General features: G+C 37.9%; 1 protein-coding gene across 1 annotated transcript in view; it reads right to left on the reverse strand.

The window, feature by feature from the left end:
• Positions 1 to 4,887: 4,887 nt before the first annotated feature.
• The window catches only part of LOC111144609 (N-acylsphingosine amidohydrolase 1), a 48,768-nt gene continuing 28,415 nt past the window's right edge, over positions 4,888 to 25,240 (reverse strand). The window contains exons 3-14 of the mRNA XM_022498993.1: positions 23,053 to 23,143; positions 22,562 to 22,648; positions 19,518 to 19,596; positions 14,453 to 14,527; positions 13,521 to 13,566; positions 12,609 to 12,753; positions 11,996 to 12,050; positions 11,790 to 11,871; positions 7,586 to 7,717; positions 7,359 to 7,482; positions 6,872 to 6,928; positions 4,888 to 5,994 (exon numbers count right to left, since the gene is read on the reverse strand). Of these exons, the coding sequence (XP_022354701.1) occupies positions 5,905 to 5,994; positions 6,872 to 6,928; positions 7,359 to 7,482; positions 7,586 to 7,717; positions 11,790 to 11,871; positions 11,996 to 12,050; positions 12,609 to 12,753; positions 13,521 to 13,566; positions 14,453 to 14,527; positions 19,518 to 19,596; positions 22,562 to 22,648; positions 23,053 to 23,143 (1,063 nt within the window). The 3' untranslated portion in view covers positions 4,888 to 5,904. The remainder of the gene's footprint in view (positions 5,995 to 6,871; positions 6,929 to 7,358; positions 7,483 to 7,585; positions 7,718 to 11,789; positions 11,872 to 11,995; positions 12,051 to 12,608; positions 12,754 to 13,520; positions 13,567 to 14,452; positions 14,528 to 19,517; positions 19,597 to 22,561; positions 22,649 to 23,052; positions 23,144 to 25,240) is intronic.

Below are 25,240 nucleotides of genomic sequence, written 5' to 3' on the forward strand. Positions count from 1 at the left end.
AAAGAAAGAGGAGAATTTCATGTGTTGGCACTCAAGCCGAGCCTTACATATATTACGGCCTTGTGTCTCTACATGCAGATTAAAGTTCAGTCCAGTGAAGACCTGTACTTCTGAGTTCTTTTCCCAGCACCTATGAACCTTATTTCACTAACTTGTGTTAGAGCTGCTGTCATCTACTATTGTTTTCTGTTTTAGAAGATAATTCTACTTTAAAATACCTGGGGCTGAAGATCAGATAATTTGCTTTATTCTTTCCTTAATAAATACTGCTCAAAGGTTAAGCATTAAATGTTCATGTTCATTAATTTCTAAGGCGAAATTCAGGTTATAGATAAAAGAGGGAGAAAAGGTGAAAGTGAGTGAGAGAGAACCTGTACAGGTTGAGAGAATGCTTACAATAGTGAGCTTACCAGACTGGGCAGGTGATCTTTGTATTTTGTGACATTAACTCTGGGTACATGCGTTTTCACTGTGAATAAATATCTATCCTTCATCCAAACATGAGCTGCATTTTCATTTAAACTGACATCATTATTTATGATTTAGAAATTATTCCAGAATTATGGCTTGACAATTTTAAATGTAAAAAAAGAAAAAATCCAACAAATAAAATAGAACCAAACAAAAAAAAAAAAATCAAAGACATAAAAAATAGTGGCATAACAACTAGCCAGGGAGGAGACTTCTCAAATTCAAGACCACTTTTCTTCCACTGTAGGTAGGTGTATTCTATTATTTCTTAATTGTATCTACTTCATATACTATGTAGAGAACATTCTCATACTTACTCAAAGTTAGCCTGGCATGTTTCTTGTTTATTGTCCAATTTTACTTAATATAAACAGTTTATTCTTTACCTGTAAAAAATAATTGGCTCTGGATGTCACATATTTCACTGTGCAAACATGGCTGCCCAGTCGCCTTGTCTGGAGAAGCCATCATTTCTTGTTCTAGCCACGTAACTCTAATTGCTGCTTTAATATTGGCCACCTTCATACATCTGGTTGCTCCCGCAGAGTCACTGGTGTCTCTGCTTGGCTCATTTACAACTAAGGAATGGAATGCCTTTAAGTAACTTTGATTCATAATATAGTTTTAATTATTAGTTCATCTGCCAGACTTAGAATAACCCTGGGCCCGCAATTTACAGAGAGTTATTGATTTGGATATTTTGAAAACAAATCGCATTATAAAGCTTGAGTTTGAGTTCTCTCCTACATACCTAATTAATGTACTGACAGGTTGGAATTATGATTTTCCAACTGATGATGGTGTGAAAGTAGTACAGGCATACATTGGAGATATTACAAGTTCAGTTCCAGACCACTGAAATAAAGTGTCAAGTAAATTTTTTTGGTTTCCCAGGGCATATAAAAGTTTATGTTTACCCTATAGTTTACAGTTTATAGTATATAGTTTATAGTATGTTTACCCTGTAGTCTATTGACTACAGGGCCCTGGGATTGAGCCCTGCCATCGGGCTCCCTGTTCAGCGGGGAGCCTGCTTCTCCCTCTCCCACTCCCCGTGCTGTGCTCTCTCTGTCAAATAAATAACATCTTCAAAAAACAAAAAAAATGCCAACCATCATCTGAGCTTTCAGCAAGTTATAATCATTTTGCTGGTAGAGGGTCTTGCCTGGATGCTGATGGCTGCCGACTGATCAAGGGTGGTGGCTGCTGAAGGGTGGTTTGGCCATGGGTTTCTTAAAACAACAATGAAGTTTGCCCACATCAGTGGACTTCCTTGCTCTCCTGTATACTATGCTGTTAGCATTTTACCCACAGAACTTATTCCAAAATAGGAGTCAGTCCTCTCATACTCTGATGCCTCTTTATCAATTAAGTTGATGTCATTTTCTCAGTCTTTTCTTGTCATTTCAACAGTCTTCACAGCATCTTCCCCAGGAGTAGACTCCATCTAAAGAAACCACTTTCTCTGCTCATCCATAAGAAGCAACTCATCCAGAGCCAGAATTGCATGCTCTACTGATTGAGCTTCAGGCACCCCTTCAGGCTTCCCTTCTAGTTCTCTAATTATTTCCACCACATCTGTAGTTACTTCCTCCACTGAAGTCTTGAACGCCTTAAAGGCATCCTTGAAGGTTGCAATCACCAGCTTTCAAACTCATGTCAACACTGATATTTTGACCTCTTCCCATGAATCTCAGATGTTGTTCATGGAATCTAGAATGGTGAATCTTTTCCAGAAGGTTTAATTTACATTGCACAGATCATCTCAGGAATCACTGTCTAGGACAGCTATAGCCTTACAAATATATTTCATATAGAGTAAGACTTGAAAGTAAAAACTCCTCCTTGATTCATGTGGTGCTGCAGTGTGGATGCTGTGTTCGCAGGCATGAAAACAGCAGGAGTCATGTTACGTCGTCCATGGACATCAGAGCTCTTCAGTAACCAGGCACATTGTTAAGGAGTAGTCGTCTTGTGAAAGACGTCAATATTCTGAGCTGTAGGTCTCAGCCACGGGCTTAAAATATTCAGTAAATCAGGTTGTAAACCAATGTGCTTTGTGTACAGAGTGGTCCTGGAGCACTGGCTTCAACGTAAAGTCACCAACTGCATAAGCTCCTAACAGAGAGACAGCCTGCCCTTTGAGGCTTTGAAGCCAGGCATCGACTTCTCTCTCGCTATGAAATTCCTAAATGGCATCTTCCAAAAGCAAGCTGCTTCATCTGCACTGAAAATCTGTTTAGTGTAGCTGCCTGTATTGACGCGCTGAGCTAAATCTGGGTAACCTGCTGCAGCTTCTCCGTCCCCACTCGCTGCTTTACCCGCACTTCAGTGTTGCAGAGATGGCTTCTCTCCTCAAGCCTCATGACCCCACCTCTGCTAACTTCCACCTTTTTCTTCTGCAGCTTCCCCACCTCTCTTAGCCTTCACAAGATGAAAGCTCTGGATTAGGCTTTAAGGAAATGTGGCTTGCTTGATCTTCTATCCAGACCACTAAAATTCTCTCCCTATCAGCAATAAGGCTGTTTTGCTTTCTTACTATTCATATGTTCACTAGAATAGCACTTTTAATGTCCTTCAAGAACTTTTCTTTGCATTCTCAACTTGGCCCGTTTGGCACAAAAGCCCTAGTTGTCAGCCTTTCTTGGCTTTCTCTCTGCTTTCCTCACTGAGCTTAGTCATTTTTAGCTTTTGATTTAAAAATGAGACATGGCAACCTACTGAATGGGAGAAGATATCTGCAAGTGACACAGCCAATAAAGAGTTAATATCCAAACTATATAAAGAACTCCTAAAACGCAATAGCAACAAAAACAAACAATCCCATTAAAAATGGGTGGAAGATCCAAATAGACATTTTCCAACAAAGACATACAGGTGGCCAACAGACACAGGAAAAGATGCTCAGCATCACTCCTCAGGGAAACGCAAATCAACACCACAATGAGCTACCACCTCATACCTGTCAGAAGGGCTAGTATCAGAGATAACACACACGTGTAGGTGAGGACATGGAAAAAAGGGAGCCCTCATGCACTGCTGGGAATGCAAACTGGTACAGCCACAGTATGGAGGCTCCTTAAAATATTAAAAACAAATACACACAATCCAGTAATGCCACTACTGGCTATTTACCCAAAGAAAATGAAAACATGAATTAAAAAAGATACATGCACCCCTATGTTTATATCAGCATTATTTACAATAGCCAACACATGGAAACAACAGTGTTCATCAATAGATAAATGGACATTTAAACACTTAAAAGCCACTGTATGGTTATTAATTGGCCTAATTTCAATACCATTGTGTCTCAAGGAATAGGGAGGTGCAAGGAGAGGGAAAGAGATGGGGAAATGGGTGGTGGGTAGATCACTATATCTAATACAGTAACAATGAAAAAGTCTTAAATTTTGTGGGAATTACTAAAATGTGACATAGGCACAAAGTGAGCAAATGCTACTGGAAAAACAGTGCTTGACGCAAGGTTGCCACAAACCTATTTGTAAAAAAACACTACCTGTGAAGCACAATAAAGCAAAGTGTTGTAAAACTATGTAAACCTACAATCTCATTAATGTCCTCTCCAAATTAATAACCAAATTAATACAGGAATTAATACAGCTCTAATGGGAACTAATGTCAGCATTTTAGTAAACACCCTGCCCGTCATCTTTCTATATTCTAGATTTTTATCTAATTTTGCATAAGTACTTCTATAAATAGACTTATACTCCACATCCTATTTTATAACTGCTTCTTTACCACTAAGCAATTCTACCTAAAATCTTAATGCGTGTTATTTCCTCCCTATCCTCTGATGTAGTCCTGAGGAACTGGTCTAAAACAATTAGCATCTCACCTATTATGAATATCAAAGGTTACGACTTTAGAAAAAATACAAGTTTACCTCACTTCATTTTTATAAGAGGAACAAAATCTGAAGTTGTGGGCTTTTTTAAGATTCTATTTATATTTTTAAGTAATCACACCCAAAACTGGGCTCCAACTCATGACTCCAAGATCCAGAGTTGCATGCTCCTCTGACTGAGCCGGCTGCTGCACCCCTGAGGTTTTTTTTTTTTTTTTTAATTTAAATCCTATTTTAACACAAATCCTCTTATAATTCCTCTGGCTTCACTAAGATAGTATCATTATTATAGTTTTGTGGAAACACCTCCTCCCAGGGGAAAAATAGCCTTTGGACACCTGCACACTGCTGACACCACTGGGTTTAGAGGTGGAAGGATTAGTCATGTAAGATGGTGACCAAGTAGTCATAAACTGAAGAACCCACCTACGTAACCCCTGTAATTTAATTCAGATGCTGTGTTCAGCTTCACTTTCTCGCTAATAAGCCCCGCCCTCAAACTGGCATGTGGGTGTACACTGAATCAGCACATATGACCACTGACACTATTTCCAATGACTGTTTATTGAGCATCATGAACACAAGTAACATAAAAAATAAAGTGGATACAGTCTCGCCCAACTGGCATGCATTTCACAGTTAACTGTTAAAGTCTGAAAGGTTAACAAGTTCTATTATTAGCACTTTCATAAATAGGACTGATTTCTGAAAAACATTTTTAGTAACTAAGTTTTTAAAAAATACATAGTGATCAGAAAGACAAACTAAACATTTATTAAGTGAATGATACTAATGTAACTTTACGGGTTCACCTCTCAATTTCCATAAGGCTTTGGCCTATTTACTATTAATTCACAGAACGTGCGACTCTGTGTTTGAAGTTAACAACTGCCTGGAGTTACTGGGAGGTAGAGTAATCATGAAAAAGGGAATGTGTCAGTTCTGTGTATGAAAGGCTGTCTTGCAGATGGATTGCTTCATGAACCCAAAATAAATACTTCTATTGAGGGTCAAAGCCTTGAGTATTACTGCCCCTTAAGAGAAATACACAGCTGAAGGTCTGTCTCATCCCCCTCCAATCAAAATCAGTGAAATTACGTTGCTGTCACAGACAGCAAAGACCATGGTGTGCTAATTTTAATAGTAATTTGAACCAGAGGGAAAGAAAATTTAAAAATATATGGATTGAACTGAGAAACTGAACTATGTACAGATGTGCTGGATTCAATACCCACGGAGAATTTTGCTTTTATTCTATGGAGGCGGGTCCCCTAATAGATTCATTGCCCATCCCTATCCCTAAAAGTCAAAGTGAAGTGAAACTGCAAATTCTAGATGATTGATTTTTGTATATAAAGAAGTTACCTGCAAACAGAACAATCGACTGTTATGGCAAAAATCGTCTTTGAACTGTAAACACAAGAAAGACAAGTTCATGCCTCAACGAGAAACTGCCCTGAGTCTTGGTCTTTGGAAGGAGATCAGATGGCTGCACTAGTTTGATGCATGTGAGTTTCCATCTTCATGCCACACAGAGAGCATTCTAGAGGCCAGGTGTATGCTCACCAACCTATGCAAGGGTCTGGGCAATCCCGCAGGTAAGTTTCATATTGACCTTTGGTAACATCCATCAGGGCTGTGAATACAGTCAGCTGAAAGAAAAGTTACTTTTATTTTAAGGATGTTTCAAATTCTAAGATGTCCTGACTTACGTTAATTTTGATACATGTCAAATTGCTTTATGAAGTTACTTAATATATAAATTGTATATAAATAAAGACATTAAATATACATAGATGTAAATAGTTACGAAGTTAATAACAATAGTTCTAGTTCACCATTTAGAAATATAAGTAAAAAATAATTAAGACAACTAACTTCAATAGTGCCATTATTCCAGGTCATGAATATAAACAGGCCAAGGAGAAAATCCCCTCAGCTCCTTATGAGATCTTACTCCTGAGTACTACACTGCTTCACCACAAAACTTTAACACTCAACCCTCCTCAACAGTATAAACAGTAGTCCTGCAAAGCCTAATAGTGTAGACCACGAACTATAACCAGCTTCGCTGTGACTGTCCTCATCCTTACCGTGTTCCTGACACAGTGGGGGAAACTATGCAGGCACAAAGCTCCATCTATAAACACACTTCAGACTCTGTTGAGTTTTAGGTGTTAGTTATAGTGTACAGCATAAAATTTCTGACAGGGGAAGTCAAAAAAGTAAAAAGGCTACATTTGATTCAAATGTCATGGAAGTCAAATTGGAAAGAGTATTTTTACCAATTTTGGACAAAGAACGACACTAATTGGTTTGTCACATCCCAAGAGTTACTGTTTTGTCACATAAAAACATTTTTAAAAATCAACGTTAAGCAGAACATGACCTGGGGTCCTAAATAACAGGGAAAGATAAAAACAAGACCAAATTACTTCCCTAAAAGTACACACACACACACACACACACACACACACACACACTCACACACATATATATATATATATATATTTTTTTTTTTTTAAATACCTTGTTGAGGACAGGTTTTGTTGATAGGACATCATATATGGTTGCAAATGAGATATTCTAAAACACAAAAATAATTTAAGTTATTAAGTTAAATGCAGATATCAGCAGCCTTATCCATACAAATGGGTCATTAGAAACAAAGACATTCTTCAGTCAATCTCCCCACAATCCCCTAAAATAATTTCTCTTGGAGTCACTCTTAGAATGAGATTTAATGGTATTAATATATCACTTTCTCTCTCTTTTGCCCTTTTAATTCTTGTCTGTTACTCATTCAGCTTTAAAGAGTGGTGTCTAGTATTAGAGTCAAAAAGGCAAATACAGTACAATTTTGATCTTTCAATTCAAAACAAAAACTCAGTACAAATTGTCCAGAGATACTCATCAGAAAGTTTAAAAATTCGTCGAAGGCCAAAGAAAAATGCCACAACTAAGATACTCTTTAAAGGTCACCATTTCTTTCCACATAATGACATTATGAACATACCTCTTGGGTTGTCTGGTTTAGACACATCTTTGCAGGTGTTCTGCGATCGTCAAGAAAGAAAGGGCTTTTCCAACGGTCATAATTTGTTTGTACTACATACCATCTGTCCTGCTTGGTGTTGAGTCTAGATACAAAAGAAATTCTGCTTAGGCTTCCTGCGTTAAACCTGTAAATATGTCAGTCTAGGCTTTAGTTTCTATTTATTTTGTGTGAACAAGTGTACTTACTCATATACATCCAAAGATTGTTTTCTGTCTCGTGTGATCACACAACCCTCCCCAGTCTTGTTGCCTCCCAGGATAAAGTATGCTGGGGCCAATATCTTGGTTTTGGTCAATATATTCTTGGCTTCCTCATAACTACATAGAAACATTAAAAAAAAAATAAACGTTTTTAAGTAACTTGAATTGAAAAATTTTTCATTGTGGAAACTAAGGGAACACAAGTATCTGAGAAACATGTTCTTTTAGAAAAGGATGGTGAGCAGTGGCTCATGGTGGAACAATCCCCAACACCATGTGGTGAACACTGAGATCTGAAATATTCCCTCTAATCTGAAGGACAAACCAAACAGCCTCAAAAGATTATCTTCCACCCTAGTTGTCTAAGCCTTTTACTCAACAACAGATCAAGAAGAAATAACATTAATTACTATTTCTAGGACTTAGGGAATAGAAAGTAACCTTGGAAAACTGGGCTATTAGAAACAATTTTCAGAAAGGTCACTAAATCTTACTCCCTTGAACTCATTAAAAATAGGAATGATACCCATTTATTCTAGGTCACTTGGATGTAGTGCTGGCTATTACAAAATTTCTGTACCAGCACAGAATATAACTTCTAGTTTAACAGGTATTAACAGTTTAAACGAAGATTTTATTGTACAAATTTTCTTCTGTGTATGGATGGGTTTTTTGTAAATTAAGAAAAACAGGTACCCTTTATACTGGCACTATCCCTAGCATTTTTTAAATAAATCAGTTTATTTTTTTATTTAAACACACAAAACATGAATTCCATATGAATGTCAAAGGTTTACCTAGAAACTCTGAAAGAATTCTTCAATGGGAGATTAACGAGAAAATATTTTTCTATTTTAATATGAGTAATTTAAAATAGGCTACAATACACTAAAAGGATCGTACACCATAATCAAGTGGTATTTACTCCAGGGGTGCAAGAATGGATCAACATCCACAAGTCAATGTAATACACCACATTAACAAAATGAGGAATAAAAAGCATATGATTATCTCAATAGATTCAGAAAAAGCATTTGACAGAATTCAACATCCTTTCATGATAAAACTGTCAACAAAGTGGGTATAGAGGGAACATATCTTAACATAATAAAGGCCACATACGACAAGCCCTAACTGACACTGTAGTCAATGAATGGTGAAAAGCTGAAAGCTTTTCCTCTAGTATTAGGAACAAGATGAAGATGTCTACTCTCACCATTTTTATTCAATATAAGCCAGAGCAATTAGGCAAGAAAAAGAAATAGCATCAAAATCAGAAAGGAAGAGGTAAAATTGTCACTAATAGCAGATGACATGATACTCTATATAGAAAACCCTAAAGACTCTACTGAAAAACTGTGAGGATAAACAAATGCAGTAAAGTTTCAGAAGCACAAATCTATATACAAAATTCAGCTGCTTTTCTACACACTAATAACTACCAGAAAGAGAAATTTACAACTGCATTAGAAAGACTAAAGTACCTTAGAATAAATTTAACCAAGGAGGTGAAAGACATGTACACTGAACATTATAAGACACTGATAAGAGAAAAGAAGACACAAATAAATGTGTTCATGAATTGGAAGAATTAATATTGTTAAAATGTCCATATGACCCAAAGCAATCTACAGATTCAGTGCAAATTCCAGTAGCACTTTTCACAGAAATAGAACAAACAATCCTAAAATTTGAATGGAACCACAAAAGGTCCCAAATAGCCAAAGCAATCATAAGAACAAAGCTGGAGGCATTACATTTCCTGATTTCAAACTATATTACAAAACAATAGTTAGAAATCAAGACAGTATGATATTGGCATAAAAACACACACAGACAGCCCAGAAACAAACCCATTTACAACAGAGTCAAGAATACACAATTGGGAAAGGGCAGTAACATGCAAAAGAATGAAACTAATCCACTGTCTTACACAAACTCAACTCAAAATGAATTAAAGATTTGGACATAAGTCCTAAAGCCTTTAAACTCCTAGAAGCAAATATAAGGTATAAAGTCCTTAACATAGGGACGCCTGGGTGGCTCAGTGGGTTAAGCCGCTGCCTTCGGCTCAGGTCATGATCCCAGGGTCCTGGGATCGAGTCCCACATCGGGCTCGCTGCTCAGCAGGGAGCCTGCTTCCCTTCCTCTCTCTCTGCCTGCCTCTCTGCCTACTTGTGATCTCTCTCTGTCAAATAAATAAATAAAATCTTTAAAAAAAAAAAAAAAAAAAAAGTCCTTAACATAAGTCTTGGTGATGAGTTTTTGAATTTGACACCAAAAGCAAAAAGGCGACAAAAACAAGTGAAAGTATATCAAACTAAAAAGCTTCTGCATAGCAAGAAAACCATCAACAAAATGAAAACACAATCCAGTGAAAGGAAGAAAGTACATGCAAATCATATATCTGATAGAGTTAATATACAAAATATATAAAGATCTAGTTCTTTTATGATTCCTGGACCCAACTTTAACATTGGCGGGTGGGAGGGGGCTTGCCACATCCAACCCTGCAGGAGTCCAAGAACAACTCAATTCTGACACTATCTACCCTGAGATAGCACAGTATTCCACCGGTTAAGGATTCAGACTTACAAACAAGATTACATCCCATCCCCCACTTCAGAGGCCAGTTCTAAGCCCCATTGTGCCAGTTCCAATTACCTGCGCTTCTAGCTGACTGGTTGAGACTGGAGGCTGCAACAAGCTCCTCTTTAGTCTCAGTGAATTTCCTGAAGTGGCTCATAGTACTCAAGGAAACATGTCTACCAGTTTATCAAAGGAGATGATAAAAGATATGAAGCAAAAGCCTTATAAAAAGCTGCATAGGGCAAGGTATGTGAGGACATAGAGTTTCCATGCATTCAAAGCATGCCTCTTCCCAGATTATGTGTTCACCTACCCAGCTCTTCATACCCTTTCCTTTTTGGCTTTTATGGAAGCTTCATTACATCAGCATGACTGATTAAATAACTGGTCTCATTACTATAACAAAAGACACATTTATCATTCTCAACACTTAGGAAATTATAAGGCTTTTGGGAGTTAATGGAAACAAAAACCAAATATATATTGTAAAAAAAAAAAAAACATAATATCACACTCAGACAACTCAGTAGCAAAAAAAAAAAAAAAAAAAAATCTGTTATAAAAAATGGGTAGAGGATCTGACTAGGGCATTTTTCCTAAGATGATATTCAGGTAGCCAACAAGTACATGAAAATGTGCTCAGCATCACTAATCACCAGGGGAATGCAAATCAGAACCACAATGAATTATCACCTCTTATCTGCTGGAATAGCTATTATCAAAAGAGATAAGAGTTGGTGAGGAACTAGAGAAAGGGAACACTTGTACACTGTTGGTGGGAATGTAAACTGGTGCAGCCTTTACGGAAAATAGTATGGAGGTTCCTCAAAAAATAAAAAAAGTACCATATGATCCAGCAATTCTACTTCTGGAAATATATTCAAAGGAAACAAAAACACTAACTTTAAAAGATACCTGCAGCACCGAGTTGACTGCAGCCTGAGTAACAACAGCCAAGATACGGAAACAACCCAAGTGACCACTGACTGGTGAATGGATAAAGAAGATATGGTATATGTGTGTGTACATGTACACACACACACACACACACACTGGAATATTACTCAAGTGTAAAAAAAGGAAGGAAATCTTGCCATTTGTGACAACATGGATGGACCATAAGGGAATTATGCTCAGTGAGATAAGTCACACAGAGCAAGACAGATACCTTATTATATCACTTACATGCAGAATCTAAGAAAATTAAACTTATAAATACAGAGAACAGAGTGGTGGTTGCTAGAGGTGGGGAATGGGGGGGTGGGAGAAATGGGTGAAGGGGATCAAACTTCCAGTTCTAAAATAAGTAATTCCTGGAGACAAAATGTACAGCAAGGTAACAATAGTTAACAATACTATACTGTATATTTGACCGTTGCTAAGAGAGTAAATCTTAGAAGTTCTCAACACAAAGTAAACAGTTTCTGTAACTGTATGTGGTGATGGATGTTAGCTAGACTTATTATGGTGATAATTTCACAATAGATACAAATCCCAAAACATTTTATTGTATACCCGAAACCAAGATAATATTTAATGTCACTTTTATCTCCAACAAAAAATAAAATTTTAAAATGAATAAAGCAATCAAACAGATTACCTTGTGCTGTTTTCCAGAACTGATCTAGTGATAAACCCTATCCACATAGCATCTTTCTTTCCCAAAATCCATTCTATGACACCTGGAAGAAATCAAACACACACAGTGTCACAAGCCTGCAATCAGGTTAGACTATGAACCAGAAAACACAGTCTGGCCTTCCTCTTAAAACATCTATACAATTCCCATTTAAAAACTCTACTCACCCATATAACCGCCATTTATATTGAAACGTTCATTTAATGTAAGACTAAGCAGTCCCTGAAAACAAGACAAAGCAATGAGGTCAGAAACTTCAACCATCCTGTTTTTAAGGCCCTCTCATATTTATGCTGGTATGCCAAATCCTGGAATGCAGGGGGTGGGGAGTGGAAGGTGGAGATTTAAAGCTGAGTCAAAACTATACTATCACATTCTATTAACAGCTTTTAGAAGTTCAAAGCGTCTTCATGTGTAGTGTGTGAAATGAGCAGGTACAACGTTATTGGCCACACTTGTCTGAGAAGGAAAATTAACTGTAGAGAATAAATGCCTAACTTGTCTTGAGTGGCAGACTAAAGGCCAGATGCCAGATTTATAGTACATTCCCAGCCCTCCACAACCAGCCACGTGCTTTTTCCTCAGAAGAGGTTCAGAAACAAACCTGTGTTCCCTCTTTACTCTTCTCTACGTGAGCTCACACCTATGACGGTGACAAGAAGTGCAAAGGGAGGAACTGAGGCTTCATATTTTTTTGAGGTCCTTAGACCCCACCCTTCACAGGCAGTAAAAGCAGGACACAGAGCTACCTGTAAAATTATGTAACAGTAGACTCCTTACTGGTTTGAATCCTGTTAACATGCCCACATAGCCAGCAAAGCTTGAAGCCTTGAAGACAGTTTTATTGTTTCTTTGGAAGTCCAAGTTCACTGTCAAAGGTTTGAGTTGCTCAGTTACGACCCAGGTATTATTGTTTATATTCCACCTACAAAAGACAAATTACAGTGACATTTAAAAACAATGATGATGGGGGCACCTGGGTGGCTCAGTGGGTTAAAGCCTCTGCCTTTGGCTCGGGTCATGATCCCAGGGTCCTGGGATCAAGCCCCGAGTCGGGCTCTCTGCTCAGCGGGGAGCCTGCTTCCCTTCCTCTCTGCCTGCCTCTCTGCCTTCTTGTGATCTCTGTCTGTCAAATAAATAAATAAAAATCTTATAAAGAAAAAAAACCAATGATGATAATAATGAATATATAATGATCACGGCCAGGCATTATATCAGGTGCTTTATCTCCCTAATCCATTAATGACCAAGCCTCACAAGAACTTTGCAATCTGAGTGGTTTTACCCACCATTTTCCATGTGATAAAAATAGAGGCTCAGAGAAGCTAAATAACTCAATACAACACAGCCTACTAAAGAGCAAACCCCAGATTCAAATGTAGGTCTCTAATTACAAAGCCCTGTTATATTTTTCCAGGAATGTTAACAAGATGTAAAAAACAATGCTGTTCTTCCCTTCTAAGCAATAAGCCCAACATGCATCTGGGGCCTTTAATCATGCTCCAGATTTCTGTTTACTAGGTTTAACTCCGTTACGGGCTCCCAAAGAGTGTCCCCAACTTTGTCTCAAAACTAGGAATCCAGTATCTTTACTTCTGGCCATATTTGCGGCATGATGTGAAATTTACTTTTCATCAATATAATACAACATAGTCTTCCTGAGGACTGACACTCACCATGTTCTTTACTTACCCAAGAAACACTCCAAAGTCCATGTTTCGTCCATGTAGTAGATGACCTAATTTGAAGTAAGGAGAGACATGAAGCATAATGGATGCATATGATAGTATAACGGATTCTAACTCAAAGCTGGACACTTAATTTTGGTTTACTGATATTCACAACTGTTCAACAGTAAGAATTAAGCAACATCCTAATATCATAGCCTTAATAAGGATCAAACCATTGTGCCTGTCACAATGGCCAGATCCCCTCCCAATTATCTGAGAACACAGGGGTCCAGGTAAAATTATAATAAGGGAAAAGAATCAGTGCTCCTTCTTTGGTCCACTGACAGGTACCTGGACATAGCTATCAGCCTCACCTAATGTGACTTGCCAACACACTTCCCTTCAGCAATTGTTGCCTACAGCTCAACACTTCAAAGGGGAGGTACAGGCAGACTTTCTCCTGAGAGGAGAGGTAAAAATTAACAGTAAATCAGGATACATCATCCTGTGCCTGCATTCTAGGGACCTGCCAGAAAAAAAAAAAAAAAAATGTGGAAGTGAAGCTGGTCTACACAGGGTCCCTTGGCTGGGAGATGATGGGACAAGATTTGTCTTGGGCTTTAACGAAAGGCTATCATTATGCATATAAAGATAATGGATTACCCCTGTGAATACTTATACTAAATCATGAGCAGTATAAGGCAGACTAGCTGAAAGGATAAGAATGTTTATAGTCCTGAAACACTTCTTCCAAGTGTTTTGCATCCCTGAATTAAACTTTAATAGTCATTACGGTAGTCTTCTTTTAAAAATTTGCTAAGATCTTCAAACTATACGCTACATACAGAGAATCTGAAGAGTAGGCCTGCATATTACAAGTTCTAATTCTATTTATTTAGATTTTTCTTCTACTTTGTACTTTGCACTGCCCACCCTCCCTCAGCACACATTTACCTTCTTTGTCTTCTGTTATTATTGAAGTGCAAATGGTAAAAAATTCATAGAACACATTGAATGAAATAATCTCTCCTATGAGAAAAGATAGGACATTTCTTGGTCAATATATAGAGCTATGACATTGTTAGAAAATTCTTTTTTAAGAAAAGGTTTAACAGTCATCTTGTGCGTTTTTGCTATGGCATAGGAGTCTGCAGACAGTCTGAACACACCTGCACAGTTGGCCAGGTGGAAGTATCTCACCAGCCTGTACTCTACAGACACAAAACAAGCCCCCAAAGGGACAGCTATTTGGGCAAGTTGAATACCCAGGCACACTAGAGCTGTACTGTAACATGATGTCCAAAGTTTTCATTAATGTGCTTCATTTTAATTTGGTTTGGGGGTGCTAACATATGACAACTTTTTAAAAAATATTTGAGAGAGAGAGAGATCATGCGTGCGAATGGAGGGAGGGGTTATAGGGAGAGAATCTCAAGCAGACTCTCCAACGAGCATGGAGCCTCAGGCAGGGCTTGATCCCACAACCCATGAGATCACCACGTGAGCTGACCCATGAGATCATGACCTGAACCAAAATCATGAGTGACACTTAACTGACTGAGCCCCCCAGGTGCCCCTAAAATATGTTAACTTAATACATCTGGCTCTCTATTATATACTGAACATGTATTTTGCTCACATTTTTAGAGGTGACAAGTATTTCTGAGGTGAAAAAGGAGATCCAGGAACTATTAATAAAATTAGTGCAGAGCTACCAAGAAAATCCATTTTAAAACATTTTAAATTTTGAGTATTTTTCCAAAACTGTATAATAATACCAATAAGCAGTTAAGTAACAGGCATACACCCTGGGAATAAAAGGCTCAGCATATAGGGAATACAGCCAGTGGCACTATAATAGTGTTCTATCTACACTTTGGGTGAGCATAGTACACTACAGAGTGATGTGCTGAAACACTATGTTGTATACCCAAAACTTAACTCTGTGTATCAACCAAATGCAAACAAAAAAAATTATTTTAATAGATATATTAAATCTCTATCACTATCTCTATCATAGTCACGTTAACATGTTAAGCTTAACATGTCTTCCCGATCCTAATCTAATGTTTATTTTACTTCCATTTTGATAAGATTCTGTTCTTTCTTTATTATAAATCATGTGTTAATCTTTTTTTCTTTTTTAAAGATTTTATTTATTTATTTGACATTCAGAGATCACAAGTAGGCAGAGAGGCAGGCAGAGAGAGAGAGAGAGAGAGAGAGAGGAGGAAGCAGGTTCCCTGCTGAGCAGAGAGCCCAATGTGGGGCTCCATTCCCAGGACCCGAGCCGAAGGTAGAGGCTTTAACCCAGTGAGCCACCCAGGCACCCCGTGTTAATCTTTTTAATTTGTTTTTCTCTCAAGATATTTATATGTGGTTTTTATTTTTGGGGTTTTTTACATAATAAAGAAATTAAAGACTTGTTTTTCATATAGGCTATAAAAATATATTCCCAGTATGTTGACCATCTTTTTACATCATTTAAAAAATATGTTATTTATTTATTTGAAAGATGGAGCATGAGTGTGAGAAGGGGCAGAGGGAGAGGGACAAGCAGATTCTCTGCTGAGCAGAGCTTGATCAACACAGAGCTTGATCCCAGGACCCTGAGATCATGACTCAAGCCAAAATCAGATGCTTAACTGACAGAGTCGCCCAGCTGCCCCTACATTTTTTTTTAAAGAGGCAAAAAAACAATAAAAAAACCAGCCACCTTTGTTGATAACTACTTTTGATTTTCAGAAATTCTGAATCATCTCTCTTGTTAAAACAAACAAACAAAAAAACAAGGTACTACTGGGTACTTAAAATAACTCTATCACTTTTGTAGCTTAAAAATAAAATGGAGGTGGCAGGAAAAGTCTTTTTCATTAAATTAAATTGGAATTCATTAAAATTAAGGATTTCTACATACTAAAAGACACCAGTAAGGGAGTAAAAATGCAAGCCACAGACTTGAAGCCACAGAGAAGATATTCAGAATGCATATAATCTGACTTATAGCCAGAATATATAAAGAATTCCTTAAAACCATCTACTATCCAAAGCAACCTACACATTCAATGCAATCTCCATCAAAATACCAATAGGATTTTTTACAGAACTAGAACAAACAATCTTAAAATTTGTATGGAACCACAAAACACCCTGAATAGCCAAAGCAATCTTGAAAAAGAAAAGCGAATCTGGAGGCATCACCATTCTGGACTTCATGTTATAATATAAAGCTGGAGTGATCAAAACAGTAAGAGGAAAAAAAAAAATGAAACAAGATAAAACTAGAGAGGGAGACAAACCATAAGAGACTCTTAACCTTAGGAAACAAACTGAGGGTTGCTGGGGGAGGGTAGAGGGATGGTGTAACTGGGTGGTGGAAATTGAGGAGGGTACATGATGTAATGAGCACTGGATGTTATAGGAGACTGATGAATCATTGAACTCTACCTCTGAGACAAATAATAAATTATATATGAATTAATTTAAATTAAAAAAAATTTAAAAAACCAGTATAGTACTGGAACAAAAATAGACACACAGATCAATGGAACAGAATAGAAAGCCCACAAATAAACCCACAATTATATGGTCAATTAATCTTTGACAAAACAGGAAAGAATATCCAATGGGAACAAGACAACCTCTTCAACAAACAGTGTTGGGGAAAACTGGATACCAACATGCAGAAGAACGAAACTGGACCACTTCCTTGTAACACACACACAAATAAATTCAAAATAGATTAAAGACCTAAACGTGAGACATGAAACCATTAAAAACCCTAGAAGAGAGCATAGGCAGTAATTTCTGACATTGGCCATAGGAACATTTTCCTACATATGTCTCCTGAGCAAGGAAAACAAAAGCAAAAACAAACTATTGGGACTTCAAGATAAAAAGCTTCTGCACAGCAAAGGAAACAATCAACAATACTAAAAGGCAACCTACAGAATGGGAGAAGATATCTGCAAATGACATATCCAATAAACAGTTAGTATCCAGAATAGATAAAGAACTTATATAAACTCAACACCCAAAAAACAAACAATCCAATTACAAAATGGGCAGAAGACATAAACAGACTTCTCCAAAGAAGACATAGATGTCCAGCAGACACGTGAAAAGAGGTTATTATCACTACCATCAGGGAAATGCAAATCAAAACTATAATGAGCTATATCACCTCACACCTGTCAGAATGCCTAAAATCAACAACACAAGAAACAACAGGTGTTGGTGAGGATATGGAGAAAAAGTGCACTGCTGGTGGGAATGCAAACTGGTACGGCCACTATGGAAAACAGTATGGAGGTTCCTCACAAAGTTAGAAAGAGAACTACCCAGGGTGCCTGGGTGGCTCAGTGGGTTAAGCCTCTGCCTTTGGCTCAGGTCAAGATCTCAGGGTCCTGGGATCAAGCCCCGCATCGGGCTCTCTGCTCAGCAGGGAGCCTGCTTCCCACTCTCTCTCTCTCTCTCTCTTTGCTTGTCTCTGCCCACTTGTGATCTCTTTCTGTCCAATAAATAAATAATGTCTTTAAAAAAAAAAAAAAAAGGAACTACCCTACAATCTAGCAATCACACTACTGGGCATGTAGCCAAAGAACACAAACACACCACATCAAAGGGATACATGCATTCCTATGTTTACAGCAGCATTATTGACAATAACCAAATTATGGAAGAAGCTGAAGTGTCCACTGAATGATAAATGGATAAGAAGATACGGGGTGTGTGTGTGTGTGTGTGTGTGTCTATATCTATATACATGTACATACATAATGTAACATTAATCAGCCATAAAAAAGAATGAAATCTTGCCATTTGCAACAACATGGATAGAGCTAGAGTGTATAATGCCAAGTGCAATAAGTCAGTCAAAGAAAGACAAATATACGATTTCACTCATATGTGGAATTTAAGAAACAAAACAAATGAACAAAGGGGAAAACAGAGAGAGGGACAAATCAAAAAACAGACTCTTAACGAACAAACGAATAGTTACCAAAGGGGAGGTGGGTGATTTATGGAGTGCACTTGTGATGAACACCAGGTGACGTATGTATGGAACTGCTGAATCACTACATCATACACCTGAAACTATATAACACTATGTTAACTAAGTGGAATTAAAAGAAAAACTTAGAAAAAAAAGAATGTTTTAAAACTAATGAAAATGGGCAAAGGACTGTAACAAACATTTCAACTTTAGGAGGAAGGAAGGAAAGAGAGACAGACTATCTTTTTTAATCATTTTTCTAAAGAAGCAAAAACAACCAAAACGCTAACCACTGAAAGAAAAGGTCAATAGTTGTACAATCTTACAACATCAAGAAAAAGCAAATGACACAATAATGGGATTCCACACACTCAACAAAGTGGCTCAAATGAAAAACACTGATGCTAGCAGGTAGAGACGTATTAAGGAGAGGAAAGTAAAACTCTTGTACTATTTGTCAGGGGATACAATTACTTTGGAAAACTGCTTGGCAGAATCTACAAGGCTCAAACACAGCTACCCTATAACCCAATATATATCCAACAGAAATGAGTGAACATGTCCATCAAAGACAGATACAAGAATATTCATAACTATTTTATTCTTGATATCCAAAGTCTAGAAACCACCCAAACATCCTATTTATACAGTAGCACACAACCTCTAGATAGGTACTCTAGATAGATAGATTTCAGTACTCTAGACAACTACAAGAAACCTGACACAACAGTTCACACTGTGTACGGAGGTTCAAGAAGGCAGAACTCACGTATGGTGAAGTCAGAATAAGCGGTTAACTTGGGGATTTGGTACTATCTGTGAGATGGCGTGATGGAGCATTCTGGATTGCTAGAATTTCCTTGTCTTGACCTGAGTTGTGATTACACGAATTCATGCATTTTAAAAGCTCTATTGAACTGTATACTTAAGATCTATGCACTTTACTGTATGTAGACCATACCTCAATAGAAAAATTTTAAAGTGCTTTATTAAATCTTACAAAAGCTGCAAAGTGAACTTTACCTAAAGGTATCTCAGTTACAGCTGCGATCCCCTTCATTTCCTCCTCAAAAGGACCAGGAAAGTTGCCAAGTAGGCCAGGCTGGAAAACAAATAAATTATCAATCATTCGACCTAAAGGGTTGCTTTGAGATTTGGTTCTTTCACATATAATATGTTCTAGATGCTCCTTCCATGGGAAGTAATAAAAGTCATTATAAAGCACTTTTTTTTTTTTAAGATTTTATGTATTTGACAGAGATCAAAAGTAGGCAGAGAGGCAGGCAGTGAGAGAGGAGGAAGCAGGCTCTGCTAAAGAGAGAGTCTAATGTGGGGCTCGATCCCAGGACCCTGGGATCATTACTTGAGCTGAAGGCAGAGGCTTTAACCCACTGAGACACCCAGGCGCCCCTATAAAGCACTTTTATATCCTATATTTCTAAGAGACTCTTTCTAGACTCAATATTGGGCCCCTCGTTCTTTAACTCTCGCTTTTATTCCCTTAAACTCAACTGTTCTCAGGTATTATGCCAAGACCTAGGACTGTTTTTTCCTGCCTTGTATTTTACCCTGTTCTCCAAAAAAAGGAGATAACTGGCAATAACTGCATTTGGATGACTAACATGGCCCACAAACACTTCACGAGTACCCCTTATCTCCACCCAAACTCACCCTCTCACCTTGGCAATTCATCCTCATTACTACACTTCCTATGCACACTCATAAAGGTAAATCTGTCTTCTATTCATTCGCAAAACCTTCCGTCTTGGTTAATGGGCTTCCCAGGCTAGATGCATTATCACAGTTTGTTAGCAAACAAAGGACACAGGAGCAAAATCCCAGTGGGCACATATTTTTATTCTCAAATGCAACTTTCCACTAAAAGTGAGATTACAATTTAAGCTCACAGCCTCTCGCTAATAAAATAAAGTGCTTAAAATCTGCAAGTCTCATTTGTCACCAACTTGGTGTTTATATCATGTGATCTAAGCATCTTTACTTCTACTCCTTAGGAATTCAAAGCATTACGCAAGTGGAATATTCCTGCCATGTAACAAACAAAGATGACTTACTGAACATATATTAACCACTTAATCATATTCAGGCACTGTGCTTTATATACAGTATTTCACTTAATTCTCACAGCGACCATATAAAATACGTATTATTATTAGTGTGTTCTCCCTGATGAGACACCTGACATTTCACAGCTTAAGAAATGTGTCAAAGGATATAGTTATTACGGGACTGATCCAGCCTTAAAATCCAATGATTAAGGGAAAAGAACCCAATGTTGTCTGAATGCAATCCTGGACATGTACCATCCTGCTGGCATGCAGAGGAGGGGGATGGGAGGGCCTCCTGTCTGTTGTTCCTGTGAACCTTTGTATGTGGGGGAGGTCTGGTTAGTAAACATGAAGGGGTCACTTAATCAAAGACTCTGAAAGCATGAATATGTGGGAGAACAGAGTTGGCGGCTGGCAGGTGCAAGTGTCTCAGGGATGATATGCATAGAGCATCCAGTCTCTAGGACTCCATGATGCTTAACTAGGGGTGGTTTTATCCTCTAGGGCAGATTTGGTGATACCTAGAGGCATTTTTGATTTTCAAAAACGAAGGGGTACACCTGTGGGTAGAGGCTAGAGATGCTGCTAAACACCCAACAATGCACAGACAGTCCCACAACAAAATATTATCCAATCCCAAATGTCCTAAGTGCTGAAACATTTGCCCTAGGCCCTTGGTGGTCTTCCCAATCCTTTGTACCCTGCAAAACATACAGGGTCCCAAAGCAAGGACCAAAACAGGGTGATAAGGATCTCTCGGGAGCTCTAAGGGCCAGGCCCTAGATTTTCCATTGGTCCCACCTATATTAAAAAGAAGCTGAAGAAATGGAGTCTTCCTGCATGACCAAGAGGAAAATGAGCTGATTTGGCAAATACACTGCTAAAAGAAACACTCAACCCAAGTGAGTTTCAATGGTCACAGCTACTGAGGGCCTCCCTAAAGAGCAGAGCCAGGCTGAATATGTCATTTGGTCATATGCAGAAAAATCTCTGGGTGTCCTGAGATATAGAGGCAAAGTACTTCAAATAAAACAACAACAACAACAACAAAGCAAAAATACCCCACACAACCCAAATTTTCAATAGTGAACTTGCAAATATAAGTACAATTAACAATGAGTGGGGTTAGGAGTGCGCACCTCTTGTATAGCTGAAAGTCCCTGTATAATGTTTGACTCTCCCAAACCACTAATAGTTTACTGCTGACCAGAAAGCTTACTGATAATATCAACAGTTAATTAACACACATTTTCTATGTTATATATGTCTTTTAACCTGTATTCTTACATTTTAAAAAGCTAGAGAAAAGAAAATCTTAAAAAAATCATAAGGAAAAGAAAATACATTTACGGTACTTTGCTGTATTTATAAGAAAAATAATAATCCATGTATGGGTGGACCTTCCCAATTTAAACCTGTGCTGTTCAAGGGTCAATTGTATGTCTAAGGGGAAGGACATACCATGCTCCCAGATAAACACATATGTGTCCACTGTTGTATAAGTAGTCCATACTTAAAATTAAGGGGCAGTTAATTGCCAAAATTTGTCATGCTATTTTGTGTCCTATTATTCATACATTACCAAACCCCAGAATTTTAAGTCTCTCTAAGTTTTGATAGTTGTCTAGAATAAATGAAAACTTGTCTAAGCTCCTTAGAAGAAGTTGTCAATTTATGCCTTTAAATAAATACCAGAGCCTTTTCTTTTTTTAATTTTATTTTTTATAAACATATAATGTATTTTTATCCCCAGGGGTACAGGTCTGTGAATCGCCAGGTTTACACACTTCACAGCACTCACCATAGCACATACCCTCCTCAATGTCCATAACCCCACCCCCCCAACCCCCCTCCCCCCATCAACCCTCAGTTTGTTTTGTGAGATTAAGAGTCACTTATGGTTTGTCTCCCTCCCAATCCCATCTTGTTACATTTACTCTCTGTGTGTATATGTGGATATGTGTATGTTTAAAATTTATTGTGGGAAATAATATTTCTTACCAATTTTTGATCCACTATCTGCATAATTTTTCCACTTGGCACAAATGCATTTACTAGATCCTTCAGGGAATTCATAATAATTCTTAGCTGAAAAATAAATAAATTGTTTAATTAACAAGAGACATAAAAAATGTTGACTACTTAAGATTAATATTGGTAATATGAAAACAGACAAAGACCTTTTGATTTATCCACATATAGAGAGAGTGCTATTTGAAAATATTTTCATCTAATCTATACACACAATGCATCTTTAACAGGCCATTTTATTAATTAATTAGAAAAAGGCAGATGATAGAAACAAAGGCAAAGGCGAGAAAAAGATCAGGAAGCTATAGAAAAATGGCATCATTCCTTCTATTATTGTTAACAGGAGAAAAATATCAAAATTATATCCTTAAAATACTTGGTGTGTAATTTCATGAAATGCTCTTTTAAAAATGCAATATATTCAGTAATGTCAGAAATAGAAGATTTAACAATCAGCATACCGCTGGTGCCTTGTCAACCATCAATTCATGCCATCTTTTGTAGGGCGGTAAGTCAAGATTTATGGTGTACCATGGAACTGGACCCCTATAGCTGTAATGAGAGGTGTGTAACCATAAAATGAAAAAAGCAGTTTTTTGACGGGAGTTAGTTACATTGAGATGGATATGTTAGAGGCATATTCTTAACAATAACATAAAAGCTAGTACTCAAACCAAGGTTTGCACAAAAGCTCATTTTCCCAGCTAGTGTTTCTGCCCTATGTTGTATACACAATCACACACAATTTCAGAAATCTTAGAATAGAGTTATACGTTCTGGAAGATTAAAGTGAACTGATGATAAGTGAAAGGATTCTGGCTCAGAGCCACATGTCATCTGAATCTCAGTGCTAGAAAATATCTGCCTTTTTTGCCCTCCTAAATCTCTGCAGAGACTTAGTCTAGGCTTTGGGCACTTCTCTGATTGGTTTCCCAGTCTCAGAATTCCCTGTTAGACAGTCACACTACTGCCAAATCATTGCCTTAGCACTGGCTTCTGTACAGTTGCCTTTTAAGCCTCCAGAAGTGGCAACATGTATCAGCTTCCCATGACTGGCTTCAAAAATCTTCAGTACTCACTCAGCCATGAGACTCTTCCTGCCACGCTCTCTCTCTCTCCGCATTCTTCTGTAGTCAGTGCACACCCAAGCACTGTTCCAATCATATGCATTTACTACTCTTCAATTGAGAAATGGCAGTTTCTACTCTGAGGATATAGCAACGTCCACTCCTTTATCATTGGAGCTAGCCTTATTTCTGGTGGATGAATGCTACCACCTTTCTCCTTAGCTACAGAAACATTATATTCCAGATCTTCTTACTAAGCCTCTAAGGGTGTGCCATTCAGTGATTTATCAGCTTAGAGGTATGCCTAAAACCAGCCAGCATGTGCACCATTATTTTTCTGCTCCAGAGAAACATAAGGTACATGCCGGTGTGAGCTACAGTAGCTGATATCTATATTAAAGACTTTGATACTTAATTCCTAGAAAAAAGCTTAACATAAAAAATTAATTCAGCTTTTAACTGGTCATAATTTCATAAGCAATATTTGGTCCCACAGTTAAAAAAAAAATCTTGTTTATCCTATTATAGGTAGGTGCTACCAATGGTCTCCCCTCCCTGCCAGCAAGCACCCAGATTTCCATGTCTAGGAGTGATGGTAAAGCAGTGGCCACTGGAGCTGTGGACATTGGTGGTACTGCCCTAAGACAGGTTTTCTGAACTCCAATCAGCTGTTCTTCCCCTTAGAATATCCAACACAACTCAAATCTATATCCACCCTAATCTCCTGATTCTTCTTTAGGTAGGCTCAAGGATTCCAAAGAAGAAATGGGGAAGAGATAAACTCAGTACAGCAGAGCATTAGATTAAGTGGGCATGGGGAGACCCCCAAATCTCTCTCTAATAACACCTCCACCTTTGAAAGAACTGTGAAACTGATTAACAAAATCATTTTAATAACTAAAGCTTAACCATGATCCCACATTTTCTCATTAAATATTTTTCTAAAATATCTCCATATTTAACATCTGTACCTCAGTTTCCTAGAAAAATAAACATTATCTACTTTATTAAGGGCAGTAAAGATTACACGAAACACACAAAAAATACTCAGCAGTATCGGTATTCAATCAATAGTCATGACTATAGAATATTTTCCCACTTTACTGCAAACAATAAACATCATTAAATTATGTTTGAGACTTAGCATCTGCTGTGCCCAGGTCATCACAGGCACTATTAAGAATTGACTGAACCCACCTGGCTCCACAGGTGGCTCAGAAACTAGTCCAAGTGACACAACACACGAACACACAAATAAGAAGGCAGTTGCTACATGCCAGGGAGCAGTAGAAAATAAATGCTAATGGGATCTGGTTGGATTCAGGGGTGCTCTAGCTGTCAGGCCCTTGATCTCCAGTCCTCATGTAACTGGTCAGGCTGGATAAACAGGTATTTCTCTCCTCCCTCACAGATGCCCATGCATACCTCCAGAATCGATGCACTCAATCAAAAATAATGTAGAGGAGGATTCTGTTGTCATTCAAAGGTATATGAATACCACACTCCCCTCTCATATCCCAAGGCACAGTTATAGTTCAGAGGAAAGGAGCAGAGCAGAATGGAAGATTTTTCTGCAGAGAAC

The sequence above is a fragment of the Enhydra lutris genome, unplaced genomic scaffold (genome assembly GCF_002288905.1).
Source record: "Enhydra lutris kenyoni isolate GAN:26980312 unplaced genomic scaffold, ASM228890v2 scaffoldscaffold11, whole genome shotgun sequence".
NCBI lineage: Eukaryota > Metazoa > Chordata > Mammalia > Carnivora > Mustelidae > Enhydra > Enhydra lutris.